Here is a 14,205-nt window from a genome sequence, read left to right on the forward strand (position 1 = left end):
ATGATATCAACAAGTGAAGCCTCTGGTCTTAAAACCTTCATTATGGCACAGCTAAGAAGGACAGCTGCATGCTTTCCCAATCCTTTTGCAATGTTTCCTCCTTCTGATTTAACCTCTCAGCACACCCAACAGGGGACAAGAGCCCAGAATGCTTTCACCAAGTCTGTCACTGTTCCCAAACAACAGAGCAGACACCAAACTGCTGTCATACCTTTTGAGCTACCCGTCTAAATTAAAGACGGATGTCTCGGAGGCCGAGGCTGGAGCTGCTGCCGAGACCGGTCCAGCTATTCTGCTATAAAAAGGGTAAACAGCGATGGGATGGAGGAAGGAATGAAAACAGGAAACGTGCAGGCTGTGAATGCAGGAGCCCTGTTAACGCTGAGGTGAGGCAGAGGAGGCACGGTCATTGTGGCTGACGCTGTAGGGGTGGAGGTGAAGGAGAGAAGGGGGGGGGGGGGGGGTTGCAGGCACTCAGTCAGGCTTCCTGTCTTGGCACACCCTCCACTGCCCATTTCCTGCCTGCTGAAAAATGCCCAAATCCACAGCACCCCCGCCTTCAGCTAAAACCTTGCTCAGTCAAGCCAGACAGGGAGCAGCTGAGACCAAACACTTTGCTCTGTCTCCATTTCCTGCCAGATCCCCTCCAGGTGTCTTTGTGTGAATACACTCAGACCTTTAGGAACACGGATATTTAAAAATGGGCAGTCAGCGATCGCTAACAGATGACCTGAAATAACAATCTAAAAAGAACATGCCATCTCTCCCCACTTCACAGACCGTAATATTTAGACACAACTTATCAAGCACACACATCTGTTTGCAAACACCTGCATGCTTACATGTGAAGCGCACACACACTGTGAATAGCATTTTCTGCTCAGCTGATCAATAAAAGTCTGATATTCACTGAATATGTGTTTTGTCTCCAGCTCAGTATATAGAAAAATCCAAAATGATCTTTAATTCATATACTATCAAATGTTTAAAGAACAATATTTGTACTGTGTCTTATCTCTTTCTAAAAACCTTTGGAGTCTGCACATGGTGTCATACCTGGAGAATACAGTACTGTGCAAAAATGTTTAGCCAGGCCTCACCTCTTATTAAATTTGGCTTCAAGTAGCCAGACTTTAATGTCTTTTTTTAAAGATTACAGTAAACCCAAAAGCAAAGTCGCCAGCTGGAAAACGAAACCATTGAGCTCAAAGATGTGAAGGGGAAGTGCAGATTTGGAGACAAGCCTTTCTGTGTTTGTTCTTATGAAACCTCCCTTTTACATATACACACATGACCTAATCCAACTGTTTAATCTAAAAACACAGATTACAGCAGTATGATATAGTGGTGTAAACATTTTTTTTGGACTATACCTCCGATGAGCATGGTTCCGGTGCACTCGGTATCTGACTTCAGGTTTCACACACTAAAAATATCCGCCTATTTCCTCGAAAATAAAACAACAGCCTTCATGGTTCAACGTGCACAAGTAAAAGTATACGTGGTAAAACTGAGAGCTCGCCTTACCGTGGTGCATTTCACACAAACAAGCAGCCTCCTCAGAGGTCACAACACCATGAAATAACAGTTTTTATTTATTCTTTTACAAATCCATTGAAAGAAAAAAAAAATTGGATAATAACAGGAAAAGCGTTTTTGGCCCAAACATTTTTCCAAGAGCGACTCCACCCGGCTGAAAAGGTCACCGGTCTGAACAGAGCCCTCTGTGTTGCTTGTTTCAGGACCATGTTATGTGTCGCGTCTGACGTGCAAATCTGCTCCCGTGTGAGCCTCCTCGCATCTCTCAAAATTCAGGCTTGCACTGACGCAAAGAGGGCAGAGTGAGAGTTTTTTCTTATGTGCACGCAGGGAGCAAAAATTACAAACCCATGCATGCTACACAGGTGTCACTGCAGGCACTGAGGGAGCATTATCAACCCAGCGAGCTGAATCTGGAATGCAATGTACAATTTTATCATAGAGTGAAGGTGAAACCAGCCACCAGCCTAGTAACAATGGCTGCCAGTCATGTGCAGGCCCCTGAGGCTGTAACTGGGAGCTTGTTTTCCACCTAATGCACCGAGTATCTCCTGTCCCATTAATAACGGGGCAATGGGTGATGCAGATAAGCCCAGCGGGATGTTGCAGTCTCATAAGAGCCCACTAAAAAGCATGCAAACATACAGCTCCGGGATGTTTGGAGCGTGCGACCTAACAGCAATGGGTTCGTCGCTGAGGGTAGAGGTGGAGGGTGGCAGCTGGTTAAAGTCACACGTAGGTCGAAGGCCGGGCTCCACCACAATTAAACTCTCAGCCCTTCATCCCCGTGGCAGGCTTTTGAGCCCCTCCTCTCTTTGCAACTCTGCGTGAAAAAGCCTCACGGCCTCGCCTCAACTTCCTGAAGACGTATCAGTAAAAGCCACATCTGTGCACCTCAGCTCACCCCACCTCACAGCACAGCAATAACCGAATCTACACAGGCGTCACAATCATCTGCTTCCGTGGCTTCTTTTTCATTTTATCTAAAACAAACTGTTTCAGCTGATGCAACAATGGGGCAAACGTTCAGCTGCACGTTAGCACAAATTTCTAATCGGCCAATCAAATGCCATTAACTCAGTGCATGAAGGCATGTCGACATGTAGAGAAACTCAAGACGACATTCTGAAGTCCAAACTGAGCATCAAACTGAGAATGAAAGGTCATTTGATTGACTTTAAACGTAGTGTGGTTGTTAGCCAGAGTATTTCCGAAAGTGCTGATCTACTGGGATTTTCCTACACAACCATCTCTAGAGTCTGGGGAAAAAAAGAGGACGAAAATATCCAGAGAGAACAATTCTCTGGGTAAAAATGACTTGTTGATGTCAAATAAGAAAGCCCGGAGTACCTCGAGCTGATAGGAAGGCAACAGTAACTCTAGCAATACTTGTTAGAACCGAGGTATGCAGAAGAGCATCTCTGAATGCACAACATTCAGATGCAGCAGAAGAGCACACCAGGTGACACTGCTGTCAGCTAAAACAGGAAGCCGTGGTCCGGACTCACCGGAAATGGACAATAGAAGGTTGGGAAAATGTGGCTTGATCTGATGAGTCTCTATTGCTGCTGAGAGATTCTGACGATGGCGTAAACAACACAAAAGCATGGATCCATACTGCTTTGCATCAATTATTCCGGCTGCTGCTGGTGGTCTAATGATTTGGGGGATATTTTCAGAGCACCATGTCACCAAGCTCAGATCATCTCAAACTGGTTTCTTGTACATGACAGAGTTCACTGTACTGACATGAACTCGACAACCACCAGGTCTCAATCGAACAGTGCACCCTTGGGATGTGGTGGAACAAGAGATTCATATCATGAATGTACAGCCTACAAAGCCACAACAACTGAAGGAATGTTTCCTGCACCTTGTTTAATCTATATCATGACGAATTAAGGCAGTCCTGAAGGTAAAAAACAAATAAATAAAAGAGTCCGGTGAGTGTATATTTACATAAAGAAACTGTAGGTCTATAAGCATCCATTCTTTGCCGCTTATCCTTTTCAGGGTCGCAGAAGGGCTGGAGGGCTGTGATCATCTCTAAACAACACACCCTGCATACCTTCAGCCACATTCCTCAGTGTTTCATCTCTGCTGTGCATCACCAGATTACCTGTGGTGGAGCGGTGATGCACAGTCTGCAAGACCCACTGGACAGTGGCAGAAACAACATGTAGAAAAGCTTTGATTGGAATACTTTACACTTTCCCACTTTTTCTCGAGGTTCAGCTAAAATAACCTGTTAATTGCAACTGGAAGGTGATGCCCTAGGAGGCTTTCCATCGCTACACCTACCTACACCATGTCTACACGTGACTGACTTCACGTGGGCGGCTGAGGTTTTTTCTTTCCTCACAGCTGAGAGACTGATTTTCCTGTTCCACCTATGGACAGCCTGTCAGGATCCGGTGCATCGTTGCAGAATTTACACTCGCTGTGCTTTTCCTCCACAAACCTTTGAGTCTCCAACCTGGTTGGGGATTACTAGAGAGTAGGCTTTCTCATCAAACCACACACACACACTCTTACACTTCAGTACAAAAGGCTAAAAGTGCAACCCCTTCATCCACTGTGAAAGGCTTCTTGTGCACCTGCTTCAGCAGTCCAACCTGCACCTCTTTTGCCTCATCCCCATCGCTCTGAGTCAAAGGAAGATGAACAGGCAAATGTGGAATAAACTCCACATCGATCGCCAGTTTGGAAACATCACTGCTTGTGAAGAAGTTGTACTTTAAATTCACCCTTAGAGCCCCCAGTCTCTTGATTCTGTGTTATAGAGCTTTAACTACACACTCAGACTGGCCTTGAGGTTTGTCAATAAGATCCTGTAATTGACATTCATGGCGCATTTAAACCATGCTTGCAGAACTTTTTCCTCTAACCTGCAGCATAAACAGAGCTCTGGTCAACACAGGAAACATTTCCAGGTCTCAGAAGAACACTATATTAAAGCCAAATGTGTGAATGGCTTCATTTACTTGCAATAGAAATGTAAAGCCTCCAGAGAGTAGGCTGCATTAACACAATCGTGTGCTTTCTGACTCTTGGTTTCATCATTTCCCCGACTAAATGCAGCTGTTCTTTCACTACAGCAGCTCGCAAAACCCTGGAATAAACCCACGGGAGACCTCCGAGCTTTCACAACAAAACCCAAACTTCCCACGGACGCATTTAGCTGCCATGTAAACAGCAGACAGAGCAAGTCCCTGCTTGCACCGAGCCCAACTTGCATGTATTCACCCTGCTGAGTGTAGTGTGTGCGCTCAGGACTTCTTGGACACCACCCCCACCTCCACAAAAACATGCAAACCCTGTCGCTTTCTCCTTTTTTCTCTTAATATCCGTCCTTAGCTCACATAAAGACAACCCGATCGGCTCTTCGGGACTTACGATTTTGCTCAGATCCATGATCGTCCTTCCAAGACGGCGAGCGGGGGATCCTCGGAGCTGCTGGCTCTCTCCTAACGCGCAGTAACGGGAAAGCGACTGAGCCTACAAATGCATTTGGGAGGAGAAGAAGGGGGGAGGAGGTGGCGAGGGCCGTTAGCTCAACATGTGTCCCGATTTGGTATTAAAATGCTGCTCTATTCTTCCTTTGCTTCCTTCCGCGTCCAGTCTGCTTTTCTCCGCGAGCTCTGCGCGATCTCTTATCGGCGAGGACTTTCAGCATCCGACCCGGCGAGGAGCTCAAGCTGTGTGGGAGGAAAAACCCAGAGGACTACCGCTACCGATAGGCGCTCATTTCACTATAAAAGGGGCAAAAGAAAAGACAATCACCCCACTCGCATGAATCAGCCCTCGTAGGGGCAAACACTGAGGCAGGAGGCTACCTTTATTTTGCAAATAGCCCGCTCTCCTGTTAGACAATAGTAGCATGGAGCCTGCAGAGTGGGATGGCTCAAACACGGTGGGTTTCAAACTGGGGTCCGGGGAACCGCCGGGGGTCCTAACAGGGAGAGAAACAAAACGGGGTGGGGGGTGCAACTTCCACTGCTGCTCCATTCACTAGTAGGAGTAACAGATGATCACCTGATCTAAACTGCAGCAGGAGCCAAAAGACCATCTACCCCTCCCCTATCTCCAAAAAAATAAAGACATTTAAAAAAATTTAATCATCTTCCTCACCGTGAAAATCAGAAAAAGCAGGAAAGAGAAGAAGATGTGGGAACAACAACAGACACTTAGATCAAATGTAGCCAAAAGAACAAAAAGGCTGTGGTACAAAGAAAACTCAACAACTCAACTATACTGACAGTATACAGTAGGCCCCCTATATTTCCATACTTTATATGCACACACTGCCTTAAACCCTTATCTTGACTGACTACAGTTAAGCCTGGAAAAAAGCAACTTTCAAAAGGTGAAAAGTGGGGGAAAGGAGCTCAGCGTCCACCAGGAGATCACTCCTGGGCAACTGATGCCCCCATCTGGTGCCTCTGAGAGTCTTCAGTTATTCTGTGTTTGTGTCAGCCTGCAGGATTTGAGCTTCACAACAGCTTAAAGTTTCAGGCCCTTTTGACTCAGAAAATTCTGGGAGAGTCGTCTATAACAGACCCTCCATAAAGATACCATTTTAACATGACATAGCAGGTAAAATGCAGGTGTTACTAATCCGGTAAACTAAGCCTCTGTACTGAAATATGAGCTTCATTAATTCGATCAGCAAGTCCTAGATGCTTTTCTTCATACCTTTGTTGTAACGAGTGGTTATGAGAGTTACTGTTGCCGTCCTATCAGCTCAAAGCAGTGTGGTCATTCTCCTCTCACTTCCAACATCAACAAGTCAATTTTTACCCAGAGAACTGACCAGCCCAGCCCGTCTGGCACCAACAACTATGCCACATTCAAAGTCACTTAAATCACCGGGATGATGCTCGGTTTGCATTTCAGCAGGTCGTCTCGACCACGTCTGCATGCCTAAATGCATTGTGTTGCTGCCACGTGATTGGCTCATTATACAGTTTCATTAACGTGCTGTTGCACAGGTGCGCCTAATAAAGTGGCCAGTGAGCGTATATAAACAGCATATTGACTAACTTCAATTCACATTTTAGGGACCAAGTGTGGACTCAGCCGTACACACAGAAGTGTCATCCTGATGCCAATAACTAGACTGTATAAAGTCGCCAGTGTGTGCGAATCTGTGCAAATCTGCGCAAAACATCCAGGCAGAGTGACAAAGACTCATCCTCAATGAAAAAGAGACAGTACAACCGCCAACATCAACGAGGCAGTCTGGGATTACACAACAGAAGACTCGGAGACAGCCAGTGAGCCCACAGGATCCATTTTTAAAATCCAGGCCAGGCTTTCAATCACAGCTGACCAACCAGGGCCAGGCCAGCCACAATAATCAATATGTTACTCATTAGACTATCGGGTGTGCGCATTAAACCTCCAGGCTGCCCAGCAGTCAGTCTAAAAACAATGCAGGCTATTTTCCACCGAGTCTCCTCACTTCCTGGTACGGCGTGGGCCCATCGCCGAGCATTTCTCACATACAGCAGTCCCACTCTGTCTCTGTCTTCATTTTGACTCAGCAACACTCATCTCTGTTTTTGTCTAACCAGCTTTAAAAGGACACATCTCCGAGTTTCAGTCATTGTTTTAATTTAGCCGTATGAAGCATGTAAAAGTGCTCAAGGTGTTTCAGCAGTTAAATCAGATGTGGGCTAGGATTGCTGAGTAAGTGCAGTTCAATACGGGCTGGCTGGGTTGTGCTGTCAGCATACATCATGTGCCATCTTTTTTCCTGTTCCAGTAAACCTCTCACAGTCCACTTGAACCGTGATGTCATACTGCACCTTCCTGACTAAAGGTTAAGGACCAAGAAGAGCAATGGCTCACCTAACCTGCTGATTATTTGTGTTAAACTTCCTACTCAGCAGCCATATGACATATTAGAAAACGTGTGTCATATCTCTTTAAGCAGGTGTGGCTTGGAAAAGGTCGTTGTACCATGTCAAAACACAGTCAGGGGTTAAAGTCCTCCAAATGTCTCTTGTTTGAACTCAAGTGTTATGACACGACACTTTTCCTGGAATATCTTTGTTTCTCGCAGTGGAAAAAAAAAAGACATTAAAACACAGGAGTTTGTGGTGTGTTATCATGTGAATACGCTAACATAAGGTGTTATTGACACAGCAGGATGATTTTTAAAAACAGACTGGAGCCACTTCTTCATCATGTCTATATGTTGTACATCAGTAACCTGGGATACTGAAGCAGATGTTAGCAAATCGAATCAGAGGGGTTTACCACGGAGCGAGATTATTGGGTTAGCGAGCTACGTTGAGCTTAAACACAGAGTTTTCAGTTTCGCCGTGGCAACACATGCTTGAAGAAGTGAGGAGCAGGTGGAGGAAATGATTCCTTCATTTACAGCTCGGTTTTAAGAGCTGGAACGCATTTTATACGTGCAACTTGTTAAGCTCAGCAAACTGTGCACCACATCGTCACCGGAGCGTGCATGCATTCAGCCGGTGATACAGAAAGTGCATAAATGTTCTTATACTGCCAGGTCTCTGCTATACACCTGTTCAATCAATACACTTTATTTGACTCTGATCTGCCGAGAAATCAAAGAGATTTCCACGGCTCCTTTATTTTGCTTCGGGGCAGTAACCTTTCATGTTTCAAAGCACAGAGCTTCGATGAGCAGCCACCACACTAGAAATAAACATCAGCACCGAGAGCGCACTTAGCAATAAAATAAATACATTAACTCGAGTTTAAATGCTTATTTTTACCGCTCTGAGTGTTAAATCCTGAGATTATTACCCCCCTCGTATTATTTGAAACTGTGTGACATTTGACTGCTATAGTTATAGTATAGTTGATGTTCTTTAAAGATTTTATCTCCATCATCATCTGATAACGTCTCTGACTGGAGCAGGCAGCGCTCACAGGGACTCTTTCGTGTAGAGGAAGAGTCATATGATGCGTGAAATGCCCCTTGTTAAGTGAGCGCTCACCGAGAATGACGCAGAAAGTCGGGCTTAACAGAGAAAGTTGATAAACACTGTCATCTTCCACCCGGGGTTTTAGGTTGGGTCAAGCCAGCTAATGCCGAGAAAGCCCAGCTTTGATGAGCTTACTTCAAACTAGCAGGGAATTTTCAGCCCCAGACATTTATGTGTAGAGGAGACCTTTGTTATTGTGTCAGCAGTAAAAAAAAAAAAAAAGCTTTCATTTTCATGCTGACATTTGGTATTCGTGTTGGCATGGTGACCATCAGGGCAGGACCTCTGGACTTATTATTATTATCCTGAAAGAATTATATGATAATATTGTATTATTTGAAATGAAGAAAATCTGACAATGACATAGCTTGTCACATGGAGTAAATGGAGTTGTACTCTTATAGTGCTTTTCTGCTCTGTTTGAGCACTCAAAGCGCTTTCTTACTACAAGCCTCATTCACCCACTCATACAACCATTCTTTTTCTTTTAAGCTAACTCTGATGAATGCATCAGGTTCAGTATCTTGGCCAAGGATCCTTCGCCGTGCAGACTAAGACTAGAAGAGCCAGGGATCGAACCTCCTGATTGGCAGACCTCCTTGCTCTACCTCCCACGCTGCAGCCGACGAATCAAATACAGGCGGCTGAAGCAGCCCAATTCCCCTAGCGCGCTCTTCCACCGGTGACGTAGCTTCCAGTCTGACTTTTGACCTCTGCTGCGACTGAAACAAACAAGCACCCCGTCTCCACCTTTCACTGTACCGTGCTCGTAAAACTCAGCAGGGAACTCCAAAACAACCTGTAATTCAGAGTCATTGTTATTGCCACCAGAAACTCCGCAGTGCACTTTGTTCCACTAACTAACCCGTCACTCACGTCCCGCTCCATTATTCCACGCAGCCAGCGCAATGAGGCCACAAACCACCACCCGCCGTTTCTGCTCCCTCAGCGCCTTTAATGGTCTCGCTTTCGTGCTCGTCTGCGTGTATCCCGCATGCATGCGGATATCCCTCGACAACTTCCTGCGCATTCTGAATCGCAGGATGTCAAAGAAGATGACGAGGACTCGAGACAATGAGCGGCGGAGGGGAGCAGAAGGAGGCAAAGACAAAAGATGAGGGAGAAAGAGAGGCAGGAAGATGGCGTGATTAAAAAAAACCCGCCTGTCTACAAAGACCCCTGCTGATTCCTGCTTGTGCCCAAAGGCCGCGATCTTGCTCCTTGCCTGAATTCCAAAGCTGCCGTGACACCAAACGGAATTAAAAGATCGCGCAGGCCTGGGGGACAGGCCTTCTGCACTAAGAGCAGGTTATTTACTTCCTACGAATCAGCCCAAGGATTAATCAGACTCTAGTTAAACATCCAGCTTCTACTACTCCTCCAAAACACCAGGAACAGGACTGCAAACTCAACCAAAACAACCTTAATGCTGGCAGTTCAGTTTGATAGAAAATAAAGAGAACATTAACAGTCAAACAGTCAAAGCACTTTTATATCCAGATACAGGAGTGCCCTCAGTATGGACAATTAAAGGGGAAGGATGAGGCAGACAGACAGTCTGATTTTAAGGCCTTCATTATGTAACATGCGTACAATGTGGTGTCACTCTGTGGCTCACTCTGCATATCCCAACCGAGGAGCTGGTGCCCCAGAAATGTTCCTCAAGCACTAATTATGGTTCCTATTGGTCCATAGATTACTACCTACGCCAGCTTTCAAATGAAAAACCTCTCCTGTCCTCTGGGAGCTCAGGGACCGGGAGCTGGCATCTTGGACATTTCGGAGCCTGAAGATAAAAGATGATAAAAACTCCCGCTGGTGTTCATTGTGTTATTTACTCCTTTGTTTTCACTAAAGCTTTGAGGCTACGATTCAACCCAAACCAAAACACAGAATGACGTTTCAGACGAACTCCCCCGGAGATTTAATCCGCCTAAACTCTAAATGAAAGACTCGGTCGCTGTTATGAGACTAAACATGTCATTAAAAGTGCTGAGTGCTATCAGGTTGCCCTGGTTCGTGCTTTTTATAACCCCGAGTGGACATGACAGAGGGGATTTTGCACACAACAGAAAGGATCGGGCAGGAAGTTCTCAGGATGAGCGTGGTTAGAAAACCACAGAAGACATTTTTTAATTTACGCTTAATTTACGCCTTGAACTTGTCTCAACTAACAGCAGATGATTCTGGAGTCATTTTTAAGTTGTTGTTGTTTAACTCAGTGGGTCTAAGCCAGGGTGGGCAGAGTAGGCGGGGTACTTCTCCAGTACAAAGGGGTTATATGGTTGGATAAACTCAACTAATCGAGGGAATAAAAAAAAACCCAAAAGTTATCATTTAATTAAAGAGCTGAGTGGACAAAAGGTTGAAAGTCAGTTAAAAGTAATGTGTAAGATGTATAAAATGGACAGTTTTTGTCTTGTATACTGTATTTCCATGTATGTTTGCAGGTGTTTTAGTAAATCCCTGCACCTATTTCAAATTTTCCTGGCAAAACATAAACAAACGAGAGGTACACCGAGAGCTCTGCACACTGCTCTATATTACGGATGTTGAAATCGGTCTTCAAGGGAAAAAAATAGCATGTCAGCTGAACTAAGTGCATGAAAGGCTAAAACAGTATGTCGTGAGGGTAAATCAGATAAAGAAGCGTTGGGAATAACCTGGGAATGCCTGGATTCATTCATCTGCAAAAAAGCATTGAGGCTATGATTAGGGGTTATTATACCGAGTCATTTTTGACACTAAATAGTCCAAACAAACTTGAACATATCACTGATAACCAGCAAAACAAGACATTTAACAGAAATAATAAGATTCTGTTCCAAACAGTAGAAACAAATAACATAAAAAAAGTTTTACATCTAAGGTGAGCTTGTTAATGTGAACGGACGGATGAAAAAAAAGGGGAAAAAAGGAAAAAGCTGGTGAAAGAAACAAATATCTAAAAGCAGGCAGGCTGTTGGGATTTCTATAGAGGTGAAAGCCAGCCACCCAGCAGATTTAGGCAGCTTTAGAGCACAACAGATCAGATGAGATTATCTCTCGTTGATCCCTGTAAAGCAGACAGCACATTCATTGATTCCTGCACCTCCTGCCGCAGCTCTGGATCCTCAGTCAGAACCCCCCCCCCAACAAAAACCCCCAAAACAAAACAAAAACAACAACCACGAGGAACAAAAAGCAAACATAAGCATTTCCTCTCATACGGGTGACAAATCCCAATGAGTATTATCTTAAAAATTACACCTTTACGAGGCGGAAACTGACTCCATTAGTACGAAAACAGTAGTATGATCTGCCGACAACACATCAAACTTGGGCTTGTTAAAGCTTGCCTGAATATTTTCACCCTCCTTTAATGGGAGATACACTAGAGCAAGACAAAAACACCTTTCTGCTCAGACACATTTACTTCCCCCTCCAGTTTCCTCGGAAGCTGGAGCAACTATGTGCCTGCATTACGTTGCCATGCTGGCACCTTCCGCAGGGTGTGATCTCAGGAGCCTGACAGTGACCCAGTGACCAGGATTGGCTCGAGATGCACAAAGCTACGCATGCGTCTTTCCCCAACTTTAATCCATACTGCTGCTGCGACGGGCTGGCGGAGAGGGGGCCAGACTGGATGAGACCATCTAGAGGCAGCGAGGCCAAATACATTTAGGCTGTGTGGACTGCACTGTCCGATTTTAGCAGCAGGAATGGATTGGGAAAAGCATGTTGCAGCACTACCACGCTGCCTTGATTCATCTGACCTACTTTCCCCCACCGCTTTCCCTCCTCTGCGCCTGGTCCGGGGCAAGGGGAGGGGAGACCACCAAGCAGGAAGCAGCAGGCTCCACAGCACATATATATATATATATATATATATATATATATATATATATATATATATATGAGTAAAGATACACAACATTCATTATTCATCAGCAGCCATGAAAACTAAACACAAGGAAGGAAGACAGGCAGTTACCTTGGTTTTACAATTTCACCCATTTTCATCGTCATTTTTTATTAGTCCTTTATTTATCCAGGTAAAAAATCTCATTGAGATTAAAATCTCATTTCCAAGAGAGACCTGGCATCATCCCTGGTCCTGCCTTAAATGCAGGGCTTCGGAGGCACTTTACATACATGATACAGCTCCACTGAGCCCCCCTCCTGTGTGCTTTTTTTATGCAATAGTTATCTGAATTCAAAAGGCCACTGACCCACATCTCCACAGCTCTTTTGTTGTACAGTGGGCTCGTTTTGTGTCTGCTGATCTCAGACAGACGTGTGGGAAGGTGACAACAATGTGGATCCAAAAAAAAAAAAAAAAAAAAGCAAAGCAAACACGGGATAGGCCTGATCGACTCAGCTGTCACACGGTGACTCGTTTAAAATGAAGGAAAATTTTGGCTCCCGTGTCATTTCTTTCTCTCGCGTCAGACGGAGAGAAATAGTGACACAGTGCTGTGCATAGTTTAAGTTGACATGACTTTTTAAAAACCTCCCACCAGCGCCATAAAGAGGCTCTCAGCCCGGGACCTCCATCCCACACTCTCGGCAGAATAACGTTATTATATGACTGTGACCTCCTGTGCTCCGTACCTGCACTCTTTCAAAGTTTTCCCTCTCCAGCTCCAGGCTGTTGGCTCCTCCGGTCCGTCGGATCACTTTGGGGATAGCGTTGGGGACTTGCTGCATGGAGTTTTTTACTCGATCCATTGTCGTCTGAGGCAGATGAAGAACAAACAGCAGCGGGGGGGAACAGAAAGAGAGGCTTTTAGCTTATAACCGTTCTCTAGGCTACAGTGAAGTAGACTCCGAACTGCGCTAACTATGGCGGGCAGCCGTCCATGCTGCGCTGCTGGACTCGTCGCCCCCGTTCACAGAAGCATTTGGCCTCTGCGTCCACCACCAACACCACCCCAGTCAATGACAGGAGCAGCCTGAGCGGCACCAACGTAAAGCTCGCGCACGAGCTCACCGCGAAGGGCTCACTTCCGCTTTCACTTTTTCAAACTAAAGTTCCCAAATTCCGACAGTTAGCAAGGACGTAAATCTCACATGTGGAGAGCGGAGATAGACTCAGCTGTTACTTATATTTTAACTTACAGCTTATATTGTGAATATACACTCACTGGCCACTTTATTAGGTACACCTTGCTTTATTTCTTGTTTGCAAAGATTCAACAAGGTGCATGAAACATCCCTTAGAGATTTTCCTCCATTCTAACATGACAGCATCACGCAGCAGATCAGTGATGAGAATGTCCTTGTGCACCACATCCCAAAGGTGTTCTATTAGATTGAGATGTGGTGACTGTGGAGGCAATTTGAATACAGCGAATTCATTCAAGAAACCAGTTTGAGATGATTTAAGCTTTGTGAAGTTGTGCTCAGTTGGGACTAAGGGGTCAGAAATGTGCCAAGATAATATCCCCCACATCATTACACCACCAGCAGTCTGATCAGTTAATACAAGGCCGGATGGATCCATGCTTTCATGTTGTTTATGCTGAACTCTGATCCAACAACTCATCACACGAGGCAACATTTCTCTCTGGTGAGTCTGAGTCACAGTTTCCTCTTTTTTGTGACACCCAGTGTGGTCTTCTTCTGTACCTGAATGTTGTGCATTCAGACACGCTCTTCTGCATGGTACCTTGGTTGTAAACAAGTGTTGTTACTTTTGCCTTCCTATTAGCTGGAA

The 14,205-nt window shown here is 45.2% G+C and overlaps 1 protein-coding gene across 2 annotated transcripts in view; it reads right to left on the minus strand.

Moving 5' to 3' along the window:
* The window catches only part of hip1 (huntingtin interacting protein 1), a 51,196-nt gene extending 37,761 nt beyond the window's left edge, over positions 1 to 13,435 (minus strand). The window contains exon 1 of one of the 2 annotated variants that reach the window (XM_086261011.1): positions 13,101 to 13,435. In XM_086261011.1, the coding sequence (XP_086117137.1) occupies positions 13,101 to 13,217 (117 nt within the window). In that variant the 5' untranslated portion in view covers positions 13,218 to 13,435. Of the gene's footprint in view, positions 1 to 4,935; positions 5,426 to 13,100 lie in introns of those variants that run through there. The other variant, XM_086261012.1, reaches the window with a different exon arrangement.
* Positions 13,436 to 14,205: the final 770 nt, after the last annotated feature.

This window comes from Aulonocara sp. 'chitande type north' Nkhata Bay, linkage group LG14 (genome assembly GCF_057382095.1).
Source record: "Aulonocara sp. 'chitande type north' Nkhata Bay isolate Kocher_YH1m ecotype deep benthic linkage group LG14, A_spYH_male_GT1.1, whole genome shotgun sequence".
Taxonomy (NCBI): Eukaryota; Metazoa; Chordata; class Actinopteri; order Cichliformes; family Cichlidae; genus Aulonocara; species Aulonocara sp. 'chitande type north' Nkhata Bay.